General features: G+C 34.9%; 1 protein-coding gene across 2 annotated transcripts in view; it reads left to right on the forward strand.

Annotated features, from left to right (window-relative positions):
• The window catches only part of LOC100749595 (tyrosine-protein kinase transmembrane receptor Ror), a 356505-nt gene that overhangs the window by 293575 nt on the left and 39660 nt on the right, over positions 1-23270 (forward strand). For both annotated transcript variants that reach the window (XM_012386619.3, XM_003490173.4), the window contains exons 2-4: positions 2444-2537; positions 14614-14824; positions 15311-15470. In XM_012386619.3, the coding sequence (XP_012242042.1) occupies positions 2444-2537; positions 14614-14824; positions 15311-15470 (465 nt within the window). The remainder of the gene's footprint in view (positions 1-2443; positions 2538-14613; positions 14825-15310; positions 15471-23270) is intronic.

Here is a 23270-nt window from a genome sequence, read left to right on the forward strand (position 1 = left end):
TTGAGTCTAGAATGGGTTTAAAATAATCCAAAAAATAGATATATTCTTTTGATCAGTAAAGTATTATATTAACATTGGTGCCTGGACTATTGTAATTAGCACAATGCGTGTCAATTATACAAATCTCAATGTTTTCAAATTAAACTATTTTCAAAAAATAAAGCCGCTCTATCTATCTTTTGAACGATCAAAATATAATTTTGAACACGAAATATGAAAACAACGACAATATTGATTTTGAGATATTACGTATGTGGGAGCTTAAATCACGCATAAGATAATGCAGATTATTGCACTGTATATACAGTCAGGGATCATGATGTGATTTAGATTACGGTGTCAGAGATTATGGGAACGATACCGATCGTTCCACGATAAATTCCATTATAATCCAGATTATTCTGTGTGATATCTCATCTGGTAAGCCACTATGTCAAGTTCGATTCGTAGATTATAGGGCGATTCGAGTCGTTGAACAAGGAATAATCGCATGTATGAATTAGCAACATTTGCTACAGTTTGAAGCTTAATGCTCCCTTGAGTAACCCTGTTGATCAAGCTCATACGAAAACTGATGTTTCTTAATTACGATAAATAATCGTACATTTTTCCTTACACATTCAATTTGTAGTTAACAAGCCGTTAATAATAAAATGACGATGTATCGTAATACAGTTACAAAAAGTATCATATTTGATATTGAGGTTGAGGTTGACTGATCGAAGAACGGGTGGATGAATTTGTAATAGAAAAGTATATTGAAATAATTAATGGTATAAGTATAAGTATATGCTGATTCAGATCCTTACTCTCTTAGAATTACTGGACAATGGAATGATAGGGAGCATGTTCATATATTTATAACAAAAGGACATTACCAAAAAAGTTAAGCTTATAGCTTGGACTAGAGGCTACAGGGAACATAAATAGAAATCTGTTTATGTGTTTCTTTGTTGCTAGACCTTGCAACCCAAAACATAATGTATATTCAAGGGTACAATAATATGCACCGCTCCTTATTTAGAATATTTCTGCGTAATAGCAGACTCTAGGTCACGCATATACATAAATAAAGATGTAGAGTTTTTCTTGAAGTAGTTACTTCATCATTTGATATTTGATTTTGATTCAAGTTCTACGTCTTATCCAATAAGTACCACCTTAAACACAAATTAAAATATATGTAACCAAAACCTGCGAGAATGCCCAATAGAGTTCTAATGCAGCTTATCCTCGCATAAACCATCTCTATTCAACGTCTCGTCATGACGTTAACATCGTACATCAAGCTTATTATCGTTCCTACAAGATATCAGACCGCTAATAGAGTTAGCTGCTTGAAACTGACGTGACGCTGGACGGAAGAAGCCGATCGTGTTTCGCCCTGACAGAATCATCGGGTTTTGTGTTGCGTGAACCGCGAAGGGGTTGGAGGATGGTCGTTTGCACCTTCGAGGGACGGCTGTTGATGTGGTATTTGCGCAGGTGTAGGAAACATCGAACGTCAACGTTGCTCGATGTAGTAGGACGTTCCGTTGTTAGACAGTTGGATAACTCGAGATACGAATGTGCTTGGCATGCTTGTAGCTCCGAGCTTATGCTTTTGAGGCCTACTCATTTTCAGGCCTACTCATAGATTGCTTTGGTAAGAATTAGGATTAATCGTGTTAATGTCCTTCGGCGACCGCTCATTTAGAGTGTTAATTAACGAGATACAAAGCTTCAACCTAAAAAGCTGATGTTCCAGGACTAACGTCATACGAAGCGCAAGCTTCCGAAGATCGAAGTCTCGCAATCAGTCTTATTCCAATGAGAACACCTAATTCTAATTTTAGGTTAGGAACACCGGATCCTATTTCATTTTAGGGACGTTTTATATCCTCATTTTGCATAGATAATATATATACAGGGTGATTTTTTTATTTTTATTCTATATTTTCGACTTCTTTTTTTGCGTAGAATCACCCCCTTTCCGCTTGTACCACGTTACCAACCACCCTGTATATGTATAATTAGCCATATATTTATTAGTTCAATTGCATATCCTGATCTCCTCTCGAAGTTCAGGCTAAAATAGTCTAAGCAACATTATATTATGTTTTTCATGTATATAGACTAACTTGTTGAATAATTTAAGAATTGAAATATTCTAGTAATTTAAGTATTTCTCAGTATCTTCACTTTATCGTATATTATACATAGATATCTTAATTATATGTATGTAATGACGGTCGTAATATATCGTGATATAAATAAATAAATAAAAATAAATTATAATTACTCTCGTATCGTTATAATCGTAATACTCTAATTTACGCCATGTACTTTAATTTGCTTCTCTTTCGTCTATAAGCTTTTATAATACACATGAAACATTATTTTGTCTTTTAACTTATGTAAATTCATTCGATATACATACTTATAAAGAAATATTGTTTCACAGGTGAAAATGGCGACGTCGAAAATTTAGATCCAAACGTTCAGGATTACACCACTGACGAAGATTATAATGACGTGTATGATGCAACATCCAACGGGTACGTAATCAAATATTCTTTTTTCTTAATTGATATCGTTAATTATTTCCTTATCTAATGCTGATTTTGTGATGAATACATTAGAATAAATTTCAGAAATATTTAAAGAATATTACTAATAACTGTGTCAGCCAATTTATTTTCTCAAATATTTATAGATGGCGGAAAATTTTAAACTACTTCACGTCAATCTTTGTGGCACTATAAACGAAACAAATTAAATTGAAATTCAAGTTTCATAAGTTTATTATTATTACAATTTACTGCAATTGAATATTTTATATATTTAATTTAATAATTTAATATTGTATATATATACATTGTTTATTAATAACAAATATTCCGTTATAAGAAACGAATACCGCGGGAAAACAAAGGTGCAGTAAAAACGTATTAATTCCGCTGACATTCGCGATGAAACGTGGTTTCGGACTCGCGAAAGTTTCACGCGTACACCGACAGCGATCGTAAATATCGTTTATTAAAGGACGGCAACGGGTTAAAATTTCAGCGTTCTTTACAACGAACACGTAACACGTGAAAATTATGTAACAGGGGATCAATTTTCTGGCTTTTACACGTCAGGTCGCGCGATCGCCAACACTTTACCGTTGGCATTTTTTTCCATGAAAATTTCGGTTATACACGGTTATACAAAAAAGAAAGGATGTTTTTCAAAGAAGAGGTTTCCAAAGTCAACTGTCTACAGATGTCCAATTGAAAATTCGTTTAGTTGAAAAATATTGAGGTGTGGGGTGACGACTGTGAACGTATTTAAATATTTATTGTAAGATCCTTTCATAAATAAATTATGCGTGTTATATAGTTCGAACTAAATCTGAAAATGTACATAAAAGTTACAAGATAGTTATTACATGATATTTATTTGTGAAATTGTTAAATGCGCTATGGAATTGTTTTGTAGTAACGAAATTCATCTAACAATGCGATAAATTGTTTTGTACTCTTCTCCTATACTTTTCACCTGCGCATATTACATTTTTCTTGGTATATTTTCAATTCTTTACAATTTGGATATTCTGAAGAATTGCTTTTTTCCCAACTTATCTTGCATTTTACGCTGCTAACGAGGATAAAATTTGGGAAAAATATTAGAGAAATTTTATTGAAACTTTATAAAATTCTAGTAATGATAGAATGTTTGTAAAGCCTGTCTTCAAAAATAAAGCTATACAATACGATATTATCAGTATAATCTCATTATTTCTACCGATTTCGTAAAACAATACGATTCCATTTGCAACTCATCAAAATAAACCAAACTAAACCGATAACCTAACAAACATCATCACTTTCAACTTCAACGATCCTCGTATGAATCATCGTCAATCAACGAACACAGCGTCGATCGTTACCCACGCAGAATTAAATTCTAGATACATGAGGCTGCATGCATGCTTACAAGTTCACCCTAGCGCAACATTGGAAAAGGTGTTAAAACGCTGAGAGAAGGTATGGCGGTCGATGAATCGTTAACAGTCCGACGCGCCCACACCGTTACGTCACTTCCTTCGCTTGGCAGCTTTAAAGCAGTCAGAAGACCGTCTCAGACAGGGATTAGGCGTTCACAAGGTTTCTATAAATAATGCAACGTTTAACCTCGCTTGAGGGATCGGTTTTGTACCCCACCTACGTTTCTTGTCCCGGGAACAACGTTTTAAAGTCACCATGCAAATGATCGAGCAAGGCCAAATCGACCAAGGATTACCGTCAAGTCAGCATTTCTGGGCGAATTTAGATGTACTTGTAGCTTACAGTATTTCACTCTAGATTAGTTAAGTTTGTCTTAACTGATAACAAATATTTTGCTTTCGAAGTTACTGAAACTTACAATGCTAATGAGATTACAAAATGTTTTGTATAATATACATATAAAAGGAATGTCGGAATACTTTTGTATTGTATGCCAATGTATGTAAGATGACAGCGATGACGATAAGGTAATTCAATACGGAATTTATTGTTAATTTAACTTCCTTAAGATTAGTTGGTCATTTAAGTTAGATTATTTGCTTCTTGTTCGACGGAGAAAGATGTGTCGCAGCAACGTCTGGCAGCATCTCTGTCAGCTTTCCTCGTCAACAAACCCCTTGTAGAAAGGGGTTGCAAGAGAATCGGGCGTGCATCAATATTAATGGAGGCACGTGGCGTTCGGGAATAATGTAGTTGGCTGAAAGTCGGCGACCCGTGGCACACACGATATCGTAACCATAATGCTCTCGCTTAGATCGGTTACGACACGTAATTTCAATCACGTTCGTCGCATTATCGCCGTCATTATATAGCCATGTAAATCACATGGAGCGTATGTGTATGGAAAACAGCCAAGTGGAACAATTCGATTGGTTAAGATAAAGGATATGTGAGGAAAATCGTATTATTTATACTACAACTATCAAATTTGGTAAAATAGTAGATTTCAGATTTTTTATTTCGCTGAAAATATGCAGATGCTGCTCATAAAATTAATATTAACTTTGGTTAAAATAAAAACGTAATTTCGTGCAGATCTATCGTCATGTGATTGTGCAAATTACATAGGACGTATGCATGGAGAAAAGAAAATGGAAAAGTCTATTATCAAAAAATTAATTCAGCAGGTCGAACGTACACATCGTGCCTGCTGACTGAATCTTTCGTTTCCGAAATCCGTAACACGCGATAGGTAACAGGATAAAATTCCTAAAAGAAGAGGTTCGAATCTTCGGAATGTCAGAATTAGCTCTATCGACGGGAATTAGCTTGTCAGAAACGAAGTAGAGAATTCAAATTTAATCACGCCCACAGCTTTCCATGTTCTACGACGCACGGGAAGTGGCATTATTAGCTTTCGAATCGAACCAATCGAGCCGCTTCCTTATTAAGCCCCGCGGCATCCCCTGCGCTCGCTTTTCCATCATGCGAACCCATGAAATCCTCCCCTTTTCTGCTCTCCTCCAGCCTTCGTCCCCCTTTTTTTAATTCCACATCTACATTTCCGATGGAAAATTTCACTCATCCCTACCTCGCCTGAACGTAATTTTTCCCCAACGATAATTCTGATCGGCGTATTCCACGATTTTACGTCGAGCATATCGATAATATTTCATAAGCCAACCTTGTAGAGGGCTGTCAATAAGTAGGTTAATTTTGAAATCCGATGAATATTATCAAAACTCGTGTTAAATTTGTTAGAAGAACGATTCAAAGAAATTTAATACTTTGAAACGATAAATCAACAATCGTGTATATCTATTTGTACTGCATTTAGCTATATACTGAAAGGGTTGATATCATATTCTTTGGGTAGCATTTTTCCGAGCGATATATTTATTGCTGTATAATACACGAGTGATAAGATATGCAACGGTGAAACATGTTCAAAGACATTTTCACAAAATTCATAAAATTCTTAGGATAATTTAAAGAAATTTATTAGAAATAGATATATATTGAGATATGTATAATTTTATGTGCTAGACTAGATTAGCCGCGTAGTAGTGACACATTTATGTGAATATGAGTGTATGAAAGTATGTGTGTGCACAGCGTCTCGAAAAACAGATGTATGTAACTGTTCCGTTGGCAGTGTGATATGGAAGATGGAGGCAAAGAAAGTGCTGAGACGCGTGCAAATGTATATCGAGGAAGATCCTGGAAATCCTTTATTAACTAAATCTAAAACTATTTTAATATGAATTCTAAGTGTAACCTTAGTGTTCCTTTACTTTTATTTCGGCGATTAAGATCCATAATTTTCGACAGTATATATTGAATTGATAAGAAACAAATAACTACATCAAAATGATTGGTATTTCCGCTTTTGCAATTATTTTAATTATACAAGACTTTTTGCCAATATTAATGTTTTGTTTTATCGAGACAGAAACATAATTACACAATTGATTATTATATACGTGATATTACCTTGAATCTAATTAGATGCCATGTACTATGCAGAACATGTTTAGCTCGGTAATTTTAGTTTGTTAAAATATCTCAAAATTCGCTATATGATGACTGTGCAAACTGTTGATTATTCTTGGCAATTATACTTGACGTTTATTCCTAGTAACAACGTTTTAACATTTTAATGTATTAATCATGTATTCATTGATCGTGTATTGATTGAAAAGTTTAGAGCTCGAAGAGCAAGCGAGTTAGTTTAATTTTTCATATTTTTATAAATATTTACGTCTATCGCAAACTATTATTAACATTCGTCGTTGTTTATCAGAAATCGCTATGAAAAAGCAAAGAGCCCTTCTCCGATATCTCTTGCAGCAACAGCGCATTCGTTCGAAATTCCCGAACTTTGAATATAAAACAGGAGTTACTCTTTCCACTCTTTCCACGATTTTCCCGCGTTTATCGAGATTTCGCCAGTTACGAGAGCAAGAGTCGCGGCGTCACCACGAACGTACTGACGAAAACGCCGCCTCCTCAAAATGCATAGAATTACTTTGCATGGTAAACACACGGAGGAACTGGCCAGGTCTTTTTCCAGACCTCCGCCAATCCTGTGTCACCCTTACGGCGAATTTCGCGAGCGCTGTTAATTTCGTCCCGTGTCGTTTGACGTCGAAAACCGGTCGGGACGTCGTTAATGCATGCACCGGTGATTTCAATTTTGCGAAACTTCCGCGGGCGTAACTTTTTGTCCTCGTGTTCTCCACCATCCCCTCTCTCTTAATCCCCTGTAATTTGATGATCCTCTAATGGCAGCGCGTAAAATCGACCGAGACGTGGAAAAAGGGATGGTTAGCCAGGGAAAAATAAAAGAAAGTATAGCGAGTTGCCGACGACGTTGACGAGACACGATTAAACGCGATTATTCGACAAAATCACGACGATTTTCTGTTGATCTTAAGGTTTTGAAATAAAGCAAAGGTTTGACGAGATTGTCTAGACGCTATAATACAGGTTTGTTACGTTTGTGATATAGGAAGTTAGAACCTTTAGGTGTTTCGAGTTAGTTGAACATTTTATTGATAATATAAAGATGAAGAAACTGGGATAGAAATATATAATATTAGTTTACTATATGAACATTTGATTTGAGAAAGGATTCACTACAACCTATAAAATTGAATAACGCTTTTTTATTCTCTCCACTTAAATATACAAGCAAATCACTATTTAATTATTTATATGGAAAGTTCTGTCTAATTTGATTTACCTGCGATGTAAGCACTTGACGCACTTAAAGTACTTCTTTTACTTAAAATAACAACTAGTTTTATTCTCTTCGACATGCTTCAAGAATTGAAAGAAAAATTGAAAAAAATTCCAAAAAACGTAAAAATTCAAAAACGTGGCATACACAATCATTCGGAATTAATGTTTCATCTCAGCGCCCACGCATCCGCAATTCATCTTTGATTTGATTAAATAAAAACATAAATGTTTTAGAAAATGGCAGGATTCCGAAAATTACTTTCTTTTTACTACATTTTTCCTACTTAGATAAAAAGATAGAATTGTGTATTTCGAAAATGAATAGTTTACAACTGTTCAGAAGGAAAACTTTCAATTCGATTTCCTCTATTTAACATAACTCTTCGTTCTTCTCACAAAGCGATCAAAATCATACTCTTTACCGGAAACAGAACAAACACGATTTCTGTAAAGGGTTATCATCATTTTACACAATTTAAACGATTCGTGGGTCAAGAACGGTTAACCCTGAAGGCCACAGGTGCACCGGAACTTGCCGATGACTTAGTGATCATAGCTTGATTTATATTCAATAACCAACGGGGGTTAGTTACTCGCCACGGTCGTATGCAATCACGTTCCAGTGTGTAAACACGTGCGTACACGAGTGGGCGCGCGTGTCCTTGTGTCGAACGAGGAACACGCACACGCATGTCTTGGCAAACGTGGTGATTGCCTCTGCGCGCCAAGGGGTAGCTTCCGGTTTGCGTAACAGTGCGCTCCACTTGCTCGATACCTAAGAACGGCTATGGGCTACTGTGACAGTTTCGTGATGCTTGATGGACGATATTGCTGGCCTTAGTAGCTGTTTTAGTCGCTCGAATATACATCAGTATCGTTGGTAATTATGCGACAGATCGAGAATTCTGATTATATTGTAAGGGCGTGACTGTCTTTCTGGAACGTTGATAATTTTGCTTAGATAATTGAAAGCTATTTTGGAGAGAGAGAGAGAGAGAGAGAGAGAGAGAGAGAGAGAGGGAGGGAGTTTTTAAGATTAAGAAGATTAGGTTTTTAAGAGGCTGATATTTGTATTAAACCTTTTGGAATTGAATTTCTCTTACGTTGTCTACACTGCCTTGTATAAATATTAGCATATCTATTTTTAGTATTTATGGGAGAATCGTAACGAGTTTTACTTTATTTAATGTTTTCCATTATAAAGGAAATACGATACAAATAGAATAAGAGATTTTCAGATTTATTTCAAGAGGTACGTTATTTTATTTTATACTGATATTTTTCGATACGGGTTGATATATTTTATGTAGAGACACGAGTATTTTAGAATATAAAGCACACATTTTATTTTATATGAGTGCGTTTCAGTGTTAATAATTTTATACGAGTGATTGCGAAATTTTATATAGAAACGCGTATATTTCAAGAATTTGATGATTTCATTTCAACCGTCGAAAACTGTAATACCTAATGTACTGTGTATGTCTATATGAAAATTTTAGATATTCCATTTTATTCGACAGGTCGACAATTGTATCGATTGAAAATATCTTATAAGATTGATCGATTAGTTTTATTTTAATGGTCAGAGATATCTTTTATGTACAAATGTCTGCGTTTCGACTTTATATATACTGCTTTCATTTAAAACATTAATAACTGACAAAAATACTGAAACGTTAAAATTCCTATTATCGAATTTATTTTAAGAAAGAAAAAGCATTTTAACGAACATATGAACCTATAGCATTTTACTGACTGCGAAAAACACTCGTATATTATTTACCAAAACTTCGAATAGCACAGGAAGAGCTGAAAAATTTCAAAACCAAAGATAATAATAAAATAAACAAAAACATATTCGCATGTTAAACTGGCGATTGAAACTTGGCAAAATCAAGAACTGAAAGCGCATCGGATCAACGAAATCAATTTTCCATTAACCACAGCAAAGAAACGTGGAAACGACGCGGTAATAAATTGAAAAATTCATTAACCTGATCGTACACGATTCGATTAAATTTCAAATTGATCGTGAGACCAGAAAGGCAAACGGAACTAGGCGATGGATTCGATTAACCGTTCCGTCTGGAACGTTTAAAAATTGTACGGTTTAATCTGTCTCTTTTTCCTTTTCAATCGAATTTTACGCGATAACTTTTGAAACAGCAAAACAGCGGCTACGCCGTGATTGATCGGAACGAGAATTGACTGGATCCGAAACCGGTGTTGTTGCGAAAACAAAGGAACGAACGATGGAATTTTCGAGCAGGCTGCAGTTTAATTAATCGCAAGGGAAACAACAATCGACTCTGCGTACCTAGTTTCATGTTTCCAAGACAAACTCTGTGTATCTGACGTGCACACGAATTGAAAAGCCCTTTACATGATCGTCATTCGTCGTTGTATTAGCGAAGGATCTCGTTTAAGCAGATGCATCGAGCTTGAAAGGGCGAAACTTGAGGATAAATTTTGACTGTAACTCGTACAAGGGAAATAGAGTGTCGCGTGTTGAATATATCGTTGCCGAAAGCGAAATTTATACTCCATCCCTGGCGATACTTCATTCATACAGCTGCCTTCTCGGATCATTCTCTTTATTATTAACGAGTTTCTCAAATTTGTGGGAAACGTAAGAGAATCGTCGATGACCGTCTTAAATTGCAATTATTCAAATTCATCGATCTTTCCAGTCGTTCGAATAATTCTAAGCAGCAGTGTATCTCTCATTGTCAGTGTAAAACAAACTGCCGTAATCTTTCTTTTAACCACTTCCATCTCGAAGATACGTGTCCGTAAACGAAGGAGGATGCACGGAGCTCTAGTGGAAGTCGCAATCAATCGTGACTTCCGGTAGATCTCGACGCACGGGGGAGAAAGTAATCGCGTATATTAGGGCAATATAAATCCGGCACGGCGGACGTTGTCGCGCGACGTTGCGACTGGAATATTAAGTATGAATATGTTAATGGACCGGCACCCTATTCTTCTCGCCCTTTCGCGTGGTGGCGCGCCGCGAAATAATGCATGACCAGAACTTTCCCTTATCGCCCTGGTGATGTACGATCACCGGGGTCGCGCTATTTACTCGAGTGTTTCTGGAAATGGACTAGCCAAGATTTCATCGTCTTTGCCCGCTTGATCGAGACAAGAGACACACGCGGAAATATTATTCCCTTACAGATTCTCTTACAATGTTTTCCGGTTCGTATTCTCTTTCTTTAGTAGTCTCTTAACGTAGTCTTTTTCGACTTAGTCGATCAAAAATTTTATTTCTAGCGCAATTGTTTCTTGGATGCATAATAAGAGTATATTTGTATAACAATATACTTTTTAATAGGATAAAATGCAAAAGACAAAATACGAAGCAACAGAAAGCGTGTGGCCTTTATAAACACGAATTTCTGCGAGAAAGAAACATAGCTCCCTTTTCGCTTCTCCTTCACATTATCGACATAATCAAAATTCCTTCGCCAATCGGGCGAAACTTTCAAGCTGAGCGACTCAAAGGCCGAAAACTTGGCTGCTTTTAACGATCCCCTTCAAGTTACATTGTTAGCGGCGAGGTTACACGAAGTGGCTGCAGAGATCGATCTGCATGTGGGTGGAAACGCTGACCGCCCTGAGGGCATCTGACGTGGGATCGCCGTTGCATAAAAATCCGTCAGGGACACTGGTCCGTTTCGTGTTAGTGCTCTCTGTGTCTATCAAGGTGCGTTTAAACGAGCAGGAACATAAAATGAAAGCAACAGCATTCGTTCGTGCTCGTTTAATGTAAACGCCCAGCGAGAAAATTGCTCGCAAATGTATTTATAAGAATCGAGCAAACATTTTTGGAGTATTTTTAGTGCATTCTAAGAGAATTCGTACGTACGATTAGCGAATAAACGAACAATCGCCAATTCGTCGTTTACACTTTAACTGTTTCACGGCGCATTAAAATAGTGGTGTGATGCTATAACTACGTTGAAAAATTTCTAAAAAAAATTGCTTCATCTAGAGTTCTCATATAATCATATAATTATAATTATTAAATATGTACTGCTCACGTGGTAGATTTTAAAATAGGAAATGTATAGTGATTCATGCATTCACGTCGTCGTAACGATTATAAACCTTAACAATTTATAATTTCCCGCGTGTTCGTACAATGTACATCGTCGCTCAAAAATCTTAGAACGGTATCTATATTTGCTTGAAAATTACGGAAAGTTATGTAATTATCAAACCATATAGAGATGTCGCCTAACAGGATACATTATGAGATAAAGAAAGTATCAGACGCGAGTGTATCATGAATTTTACTAAAAAGTATATCCACGCTTCAAGCTTAGGAATCTGCATCAAATATCGAAGTTTTATAAAAGACAGAAGGTGTTTTAAAGCTTTTAAACAGAAGTGTGTGGACTGCATTAATTTTACTAAAGTAGGCAACAAGCATTCGTTCGCTTAATCGAAACGCACTTTTACTCGAAAGCACATTCTCTTTGTTTCTCTCCCTTCTTTACTTTTGTTTTAGTTCTTTTGTTTCACAGCATCGAACAATGAATCAATTGAGTCTCATTGGCATGGTTAGATAACTATGATTTAATGTGACAGCAGAGTATGAGAGAGTGGGTAGTTCAAGTGGATTTTGTGTTTCGGTTATTGGAGCCGGATTAAATTTAACCCTGCCACATCGAGAAATTTGCCGTCCACGTTATGCCAATGGATCTCGAATTGAATTTCGTCTGCGTGAAATATAACGGAGAGAGCCAATAGAGGAGAAAAATTGTGTATTTTTCTTCACTTTTTTTTAAATAAAAATTTAATACAGTATGATTTATGAACTTGTACCTTATGAACAAGGAATAGATTCGTTTGGGAAATTTTAAGTATAAATTTTAAGCAAGCTTTTAATCGAAGCATTTTTTACAAGATTAGATCTCGAGGAAAATTATCTCCAGAAAATTCTAGATGCTATAGGAACTTTGATTTTGCCCGTTATTTTGCTCATCTGCATCTTCTTTGATTGGAATCTCCTTGGATTTTTTAAAATCCTGCTGCAATACAATGTACTATGCAATGTACAGTGCAATGCGCTTTGGATATTATCGATTTATCGTTATTAAAACGCAAGGCATTTTCAAATAAAGAATTTGCGGAATATTTCCCAATAATTATTTATATTTCGCAATAATACCTGCGATGAAGTTTGAAAGAGAAAATTTGGCATTTAGTTAATTTGTTCTTTGAATACTTGTCACCCTATGTACACTCTATTTCGATAACCTTTAATTGTATCAAAATTTATTTTTATTTCATAATCTAGGTAATTAAATTACTTCCCTTTTCATATGATATTTTAGGAATGAAATATTTAAAGTAACATAATGTACTATGCATTTTACAAAAATCTCGGTCTTTGACATTTATCTTCTCCGTGCAATTTATTTGATTTGTCAGTCTGTTGTATTACGTCGATACGAAAGTTCACTTATTTTCTATTACATAATATTAGAAGTATAAAAATATTTTTTAGACTGATGTGTTATATTGACAATATCGAACAATGTATACATTAAAAGATTATTAAAAAAGAAAAATATAAAATATCTTTTCCTTTAACGAATAATTTAGATTGAAACAGACGAACAGACCTACATATACATATTTTTCATATTTTAATAAAAATAATTCAAAGTTTAAGTATTTCAATTTTATCATTTGTTCCCTAAAATTTTAATTGCAGCAATTTACTTTTATCTTTTAACTTATTTACCTATTTACTGTTTTCATTTTTTAACAAAATTCGCTGAAAATCGAAGTCTTTCAAATTACGTATCTATTTTCGAAAATTCTAATTTCAGCAACTCGATTTTATTTTTATATTAATTTTACTAAAATGTATCCATTTTATTTTTTATTTTTCCTTTTTTTCTATAATATTATATGCCATTACGCGGCTTTTAAAACACGAAATATTTTTAAGCGGCACGATTTATTGTGCATTTTAATAAATGCTTCCAGGCAACGCTTGTAATATGCTTGTGTAAGAGGCATCGTAACAAATATCCAGTCATGGTGGAAAATGTTTTCCCGCGCCAGGGCTTTACACGTTGTAAAAATCCAAATACAAGGTATAATAATCGTTGAATTTTTGATATGTCGCTTCACTCTACGCCTGTAATCATGCTAAACGGAGCATGTAAACTGTTGACTGATAAAAAATTTAACCCGTGTGTCCTGAGCGTTCTTTGGTCCATTTCTCGCGACAACATGTTGCTCATACATTTCAATGAGAGCACTCCAACGGGTGCTCGGAAAACATGTATCATCAGCGTATACTTGCCGGAGTTTACTTTTTAAAATCATATTAAAGAATGATTAATGGCGTAACCTTGGTTATTATCATTTTCGCTGGCGCAGCAAATATGACGAAATAAATATACAATATTCTACGTAGAATACTACTTTGGGTTGATTAATAAATTTATTCACTTTTTACTATATATATATATATATATATATATCATTTGCATATATTCTATACCATTTCGAAGAATGCTATAAAAGTTGTTTAAAGACTTAATTAACAGCGCTCAACGTACTCTTTTGAGGAAACACGACTGAATTTGCTACTCGATCTAATAAATTATTATTCAGCCTAATACTATTCTGCAATTTTATAACGATAGAAAATGGTGGTTTATTTAAAAGTATTTATAAAGTTATACATTTTATAAGACCTTTCATCTAAGGAAATAAACAAAGTTAAATACCGATCTGTTATTTTGAAATATTTAAATATCATAATGTTTGGTAACATATTAGTGATACTTACCTCGTCAGAGATATAAGAATATTTTATTTTGATCGTATATGAAGTGTTTTAATTTATTGTTCTTTTACTTTATAGAACTGACATGGAAGCTGTATCTGGAGCCAAAAGTGGCACGTTAAAGTTCATACGCACTTTGACTAATATCTCGAGAGATGCCGGTAGTGTAGTGCATATGCGATGCGAGGTTGTCGGCGATCCTCCGCCAACTAGAATCAAATGGTACAAGAACGAAGCACCTCTCGAAGAAAAGCGGCCCAAGATCACTATAAAGAAGATACCTGCGCAGGTAATATCAACATTTATTAATCACAAATATTTACCTTTCATTTTTCCTCCTATTATAAATACGAAATAAACGGCAAATAAAAAATTCGTACAAATAACCTAACATTATACAATAAAAGGACTTTTTAGGAATATTTGCAATTTTACGCGTAACTTCTAATGAGAATAACATTCTAACTTTCGTAATTATAAACATGTACCCATGAGACTACAGTGAGAACAGGAGAGTTAAAAATTTGTGCTTTCCATTGGCCAAATGCAGAAATATGTATGTATGTATATGAGATGTAGAAATACCTATGTAGATGGAGTACGTTGTACGAAAGTATAGATCATGTTTATACTAGATAAAATATCTTGAAATAACATCAAAAATATTTTACTATTTCTAGCCTTGTTTTATGTTATTGTTTATTAAATATGTTTTATTATACATATATATGTAATATGAATAGGAAAAAAAAGAGAAAATATTTGTATTCCTCAGACACATGAACATGCTGCGAAGAACATCGCCGGAAGCCGCCTAAAAATCGTCAACTTAGATGTCTCTGACATAGGGTTCTATGCTTGTCGTGTAACGAATGGGAAGGATCAGATCCAAAGCGAAGGAACCCTTCGCGTCGATTCGTCCAAAAGCAGACACGGTGAGTCAAATATGAATTAAAAATATCCTACCAAATATTTGTACAACTATCCACCAATAATAATTATTTAACAATTATTTACTAGATCTTTGTTTAAATTTACTTGAAAGATATAGGAGTATTGTCACTTAACAAAGCATTCGATAATAGAAATATGAAATCAGCTAGAATAACGAACAATTAGAAACGAGATTAAAATTGCAACCAGATCAAAAACTAAAATTCGGAAGAAATAAAACCGAGATTAAAACTCGAAAGGGCAAAATTTAAAGAATAAAAGATTGATAACACTGACAAAATTCAATTGTATTGATACGAAAAACTAGATTTATTTTAGCTTTCTTCTACAGACACGATCATCAGTGAAACTATTTGTTTGTATCAAACTAAATATGTATGTATTTGTATCTTTGTTCCTCAATCGGAGAGTTCGAATTCAGTCCGTGGGTAAACGTTTCACGATTTCGAACAAGTATCTATGATGACGAAGAAAAGCTTTTCGTGATCTCGAGCGAAGACGTGCGAAATATAGGAAGCTTTAACGGAGGATCGTAAAGCTGTCAATTCGACTCATCGAAATTCCCTTTTGACGTCTACTCGGCGAGGACGTGAGGGGAAATTGATTCCCCCGGGCAAAGTGATTCCTTTTAGAGAAAAAAACGTCGAAACGCCGACTTTGGCCATTTTTTTTTTTTTGGGACAATGTTTCAAATAAGGCAAAACTTGAAACATTAGAATATTGTTTAAATTATTTCAAGATATTTTATTTATTTTCTAAAAATACATGTTGCTGTACACATAGCGAATCAAAATAATATTTCTTTCATTAATACAATAAAATATAATAGATATAAAAAAATAGATAAAAGATATTTCACAATTTCACCAATATTAGTGTATTTTTTATTCAGAGATAATATTCAATTCATTGAATTCATTGAATTTTAATCGTTGAGAAATCTAATATTATTGTATGAATATGAGAATTTTTCTTTCATATACAGTAATACATTATAGCTACTTATTTATTTCGAAGATGTCAGAAATCATAGATTTCTCTTTTCCTCGTTTAAATATTCATAAAAATGTTATAACATTTTATAGAAGTATCAAATATTTATGTGGGTTGAATCATAAGATGTTTATATGAATGAAATATTTATAAAAAATCCATACGTATGAAAACGCTAAAATAAGTACGAATTTATCTGTCATCAATGAAGTTTATTTAACTATTTCCCAGTAGCAATTTCATGACCAAGTTTACGAGAATGCGACGTGCAGGGAAATTCCTCATGCTCTTTACAAACGTTCTGACAAGTCGTAAACTCATAAAGCATCTGCTTCTGAAACACATTGCACGCAAAGTTAGCGAATTGCAACCAAATGAAGTGCCTTCATGATGTATGAAACTATATACGTACGAAAACACCATTTTCTAAGATGCAAATTCCTACGTCCGTCAGTTTATCAATTAACTTTTACTTTACTGCCAAAATTTTACGAGTGCTTACTCGAGAAACCTCAATTTATTTACAAAAGTCGTCACTTTACAGAATTATTAGTTTAATAGAAAAATATCGACACTTTCCGTGCATATTGCACAAAATGAATTAGGCAATAAAAACTTTAAATATCTTTTACCCTATTTTTAGTTATTATGATACATCTACTGCGCATCGTTCTTGTACAATAATTCGTAACATATATTATACTTTCTGAATTTTATTCTAGACTTGTGTTCGCTTAATATCCAAAGAATATATATACATATAATAATTACTTATTTTACATTCTATAGTAATGTTTAGTTTGCTTTTTATTTATTTTCCAGTAGATAAAATGAATTTTATTATTAGCTTTTAATTAAAATTTTGTAATTTAAACTTTACATTTACGCTGTCTCTGGTCGCTATATCGATCGCTGCATTATTTTGTATAGTAATACATAATTTGCAACACACAATTTCTAGACACTGTTGAAAAATTTATGTTCATTTATCGATTCCTGACGTTTATTCTCTAAATAAAGTGACCAAATATTTGCAACGTTTCTCTAAAAAAAAGTAGAGAATTAAAAAGTTTTAGCAACACGAACGCAATTAAACCTCTTTCGTTTCTACTATCTCTTTCACAGCACACCTGCGTGTTAATAGCTCCTGTATACGGTTTCCGTGTACGGTGGTAATTAGAACAGGCCTACCACGTTTTCCAACAAAGTTCAAACGCGACACCATCAACAAGTTCTAATCTATTTTCACGGATGTGTCGCCAACGCTTGAAACGTTGGAAGAACCGTGCTGTACCGCTAAGAGTCTCTTCCAATTCCAGGCTGTTAGAGTTTCTTCTCACCATTGTTTTCGGCCCAAAGAAGCTGCAAGATGTACCGCGAATTCAATTCTCCGAACAAAGAATTGAATTGAGCAGAATGTACGACATTGCTTCCTGTACGGAAAGCTCAGTGTTGTTTTTCGATACTCTTTGTGCTATTTCGAAGGACAATCTTTTTTATCAGAAGAATTTTTCTTGTTCAATTATATAATCTTCTATAGAATAGAATGGAACAAAGTATATCATGGAAAGAATTGTAATTATCGTGTATATCCTAACGTTAATTATACACGACTTTCCAAGGACAAAAAATTCCAATTTATCTATTAAAAGTCTCACAAAATCCACCTTAACACGTTCATCGCATACCTTCAAAACTATACTGAGATTGTAAACACGAATGAAGCAACGGACAAATTACAACCTTATTCTAAATTTTTCAACGCAACCTAACCCCAACCTAACCCCAAGAATGTCATATTCCCCACCACAGAGACACAAATGTCCCCCCCCCTTCTCCTAAAAAAAAAGAAAACAAGAAAGAATGAGAAGAAGAAGGGCGAAGGAAACAAGCTTCGAAGGCGTATTAAGGCCGATGCCAGGGCTAATTCAGCCTCATCCCCGTGGAGCTTGTCGTCCCTTATAAGTCGGTATTCAGCCGGAAAGTTTTCGCCCGGTGTCTCGAAGAGGAATTTCGCGCGAGAGGAACTTTCGAAACGCTGCCTTGCCCGCTAGCGATGAAACAAAACTGACAGCGTTCCTCTGACGAAGTTACCGGCCGACACCCCTAACAAATTCTAATCTAATCGGCAGCGAGAGTGGGCCGATGCACGGAGGAGAACGTTTCTTCGCTTGTCGCCCCTCGATGGACCCGATGGCCAAAGCCTTGGAAACCCTTGGCGACGCGGAACTTTAATATTAGCACTCTGCAAGTCAAACTCTGCTAGTACTCTCCTCCCCGATCCGGCAAGATTCGAAGTTCTTTCCACTCGTTTCGATCCCCCGTACTGCGCCCCTCGTTTTTGATCCTTTGAGAGGACGCGTCGTTGATACGAGCCTCAGTGGAAATCCTGGCAATGATTTGTTTGACAAGTTCAGTCTCGATATAAGTTGCTGGGAGATTTTTGTTTCGGCAGCATGTTCATTTTCTTTCTTTTTTTTCGACTAGACGAAAACCGAATGATAAGAGAAGAATGGAATAGAGAGTGGTGAAATTTTATAGGAAGAATTTCTGTTATTAAATTATTTACTATAGAATAGATAGTGGTTTAATTATATTTACAAACGACGCGAATCAAAAGTATTAGTTTTTCAGAAATGCATGTTCTTTTAATTGCTGAGCGAAATATAGCACAGAGATTTTGTATTTAACATCGTACATACGATATCGTATTATTGTGTTATTTAATATCGCACATTAAACTATTAACTTGTTAACAAGTTAAGGAGGCTCTATATAAATAAGTAGATGTAACTAAAAGAACAAAAAATGAAAGGACAATTTTAATATTTTAAATATTTTAAGCCAAATAGCATGTCGTTAACGATCCTTTTATATATCTTCACAAATCTCAAAGATTTATTTATGTCGATAAAAAAAAGATAGATAGATAAGAAAGAACAAGATAAAAAAGCAATTGAAAATCACCCGAAGTAATCAAACTGCCAACGTCGATTTACTTGCTTAATGTAAACAAGACTTCGCAATTTCGAACTTAATCGTTGGATGGTTTTTGGTTGGAGATCAACGTCGCTCATCGCATCATCCTCTCTCTCTCTCTCCCTCTCTCTCTTTCTCTCTTTCTCTAATGTTTAATTCGAAAAGGGGCGAGAAGTCGAGTTAATTAACACGGTGCTCAATTATTCAGGGCGGGCCTAATAAGCCGTGTCGAAACTGTTTGCCGCTGGTACACGATCGGAACGAGTTTGCGTTGCGCGCGAGCGTCAGTGGGCCTTTTATGGCAAGGTGTTGCTTTTGGGGGATGGTGTTGACCTGTTTAAGTGGCGTGGAACGTAATGATTCGTGAAGTAAAGCGCCACTACAGCTGTGACGGAGATTTAAATGGGAAGAGGTAACGCTCTGTTGAAGAAGTATTCGGCGGAACTGGAACGTGTGTTCGAAACTCAGGGCTGGTACCGTCCCTTGGAAATGCGGGCAACTGGATTACATGTAATTTAGGAAGAGGTTGGTAAGTGGCTCACATTGATTCCTTGCGGTGAAATGAGGTTTTTTTTGAACGTAGGAGCGTCGTGAAATCTGGAAAGATAGAAGGGTGAGTTTAGTGGTTGAAAGTAGACTTGAGATATGTTTGAAGTTTTTAACAAAAAGAAAGGAAAAGATAAGATGGAATATTTAAGATGATACGAAATAGAAATCTAATGATTATAATATGAATAAAATTAAAAAATAATCATACAAAGTATATAAATGTACGATATTCAGACACCTTCTTCGCCAACCTTTTACGCAGAAACAATGATGTAGCATGCACAGAGAAGGGAAAATTGGACAAGGTAAATGGCTACGCTAAAAGGACGTCCGACCTACACTTTCCTAATTCACTTATCCACGTTGCCATCGAGTTTTTAACGAAGAGGCTGAACACTTAGTTATCGTGAAACCCTGCCACCCAAGTTCTCGTGTTTACTTTAATCTGTCGGATGAGATCTTTTAAAGAACCTTCACGTGTTTGTTATAGTATCGCGTGGAACGTTTAAAACCGTGACTTCGCGGTAATAAAACGCAATTTAGATTATCATATATTATATCGTAGGCTGCGACAAATAGTGGCTACATTATTATAATTAGATATTTATTATCCTATCAGGAAGTTATTAGAAGTATTTTAAGATTTTTTTTTATAAAGCAATCCTCTGTGATACCACCAGTACAAAATTATACATACATATATATCCTTTTTTTAAATTTATTCCTCTTATTCTTGATTTGTTATTTGTTAACTAAATCCGTAATACTTTATTAATCTACTATCACACGAAAACAACAAACCAACCCTTTAATAATCATTACATTATTTGGGAATTATTATTTCCTTTTTCTCTAATAATTATTATTTTACTCTATGCAGTAATTATCATAAATAAAACGATTATTAATTTCTGCATTTCAAATCAAGGTAAAAGTCTGAAATTGATTGCAATCTCTTTTCCACAGAAGCGAACAAAGTTCTCTTTACAGAAGATTAAACGATTCAGTGATGAAACCAATTGCAATGGAAAGGATACTTTACATAACATCTATCGTAAAAAAACCTCGCAAAATGCTTTGAGTCGAGCAAAATTTTCAATTTTACAAATTCAAACGAGGCTCGTGCACGCGCAACTACGGAACGCTACATTTAAAAGAATAATACTACAAGAGTAAAAAAGGGAGTAAAAGAGAAACAAACAGCGATCATTTATCGCACCGAACGGAAAGAACTTTCCCACATAATAATTGTATTCGATTTTACGCGTCACCGCCGGCTTCCACGAGCGTTCATGTTTTCTGCATATTGAAAGAGAATCTCGCGAAATTTTCCGCGCTGATCGACCCGTCCCCGTTCACCGTTCATCGTTCAACGTTGATGAATATTCAAGTTACTGTCCATAATTTTTCATATAATTCCGAGGCGCGTCGAGTTCTCTATTATTTACAATCGATTCTTTTATTTGCACGAGAGAAGAGTAAAATGGCTGTGAAAAGAACACAAGCAGTGGGAAAGAAAAACGAAAGAAAACTAAAACTGCTTCTTCTCATTTTCTTTCTTTCTTATAACAAGAACAATTTTTGTAACGCACTTGAAAAAGTGCATGCATTTTCGGTGTTATGAGCTCATGTATTTTCTCTTGCTTTAGAAATTATCGTTTTACTCTGTTCAACGATGATCGTATTATACCTATTATAGACATAACTATTATGATGTTCACTCGAAAATTTCAGAAAGTTCAGAGAAAATTATTCGTTCAGTGAGTACTATACTGCTATGAATAATTATGCACTGAAACACACTATTTCTTCAATATCACCAAAATCTATTGATCATCCCTGGATATATTAAGTGAAATTGCTTTTGTAAAGAGTAGATTAAACGCTATAAAATATCAGAAGATGTTACATGCCGAATTATAGTCTTTTCATAATGGAAACAGGAGACGAAAAGACAAATTTTCAATGGGACAGTTTTCACACAGCCGCCACTACAAAAAGATGGTTTCAAGATTTCGGAACAGGATTATTACCATGAACAACATTGGGTTCTGATCTGAACGTGATCGAAAACCCGCAAGGGCAATTCTAGCAAGAAAAGTTTACACCTCCCAGCGTGGATGAATCACTCGCATACACATCAAAGTGTTAAAGTCTAAATTCGCCTTCAGCTATGAATTCTTGTATCAAAGGCCGAATAGATATTGAAATTTATTCGAGTTAAAGAACGAACGAAATTCTGCTGTAATACATTTCGTAAATCAATTTTCTACGGGATATGAATAATAGTCGTAAAATGTGATCAAGTACAATTTTTATCATTTTTCATGATTCTAAAGAACCCTGTAGAACCGCCAATTTTTCGACATATTTTTCGAGTTGCATCGGTCGGTGGAACGTGTAGATATACTCCTCGATGATTTGGAAATGATATTCAGCGAATTTGAAGGATCGCGTTTTACGGCTGATTCGATTAATTCACAATTATACCCGTCCTGGTTAATATCGATTCCGGCGGACGGATACTCTCGCTTCGCTGCCCCTTATTTCGACGGCATTCTAGCCGAATTTTAATTAATTCTGGAATTATTAATCCGACCAGGCCAGCTGGCAACTTTGATCCGCCTATTTTCGCGGAAATAATTGAAAAGGTTCCCTCACCCACGGAAAATCGTTCTCCACCATGACGGAGACAGTTCTCGATGTCTCGATCTTTTCTCGTTGCAAATGGCCTCGTTTGTGACAGGGATGATTGATTAATCGATAGATTGTAAAGTAGAAAATGTGACTCTGATTCTTTTTCAATGGAGATGTTTCGAGACGTAAATATTCGCAGTGATCGATACACTGCCGATTTTTAAGAAAAATGTATTTTAATAAAAAAATGTATGAACATGACAGTATCTTTGTATTCGTTGTTCCGTACAAGAGGGGACAATTTAAATATCGTGTTGCTTATTCTACGAAGATATAGATCATTTATTGTTTCTTGAAAATACGTAAACCATTTCGTTCTATCGATAACGTTTAATTGTACAAGCGATTTTTAACAAAAATTTACTTCAGTTTAATATTCGGACACTCATTTGCGTTCGAGCAAGTTCATAGAAACAGTTCGAACTGCGAAATAGATTTATTTCGTATAATTATTTTGCGCAATCAGCCAATATTTTTAAGAAATTTATCAAGTTACGAAAAGGGGAGAGTATTAGTTTTGATAAAAAAGCAACTTGTAATTTATCATAGAGAAAATGGTAAAA

The sequence above is a fragment of the Bombus impatiens genome, unplaced genomic scaffold (assembly GCF_000188095.3).
Source record: "Bombus impatiens unplaced genomic scaffold, BIMP_2.2 scf_0406, whole genome shotgun sequence".
In the NCBI taxonomy this organism is placed as follows: domain Eukaryota; kingdom Metazoa; phylum Arthropoda; class Insecta; order Hymenoptera; family Apidae; genus Bombus; species Bombus impatiens.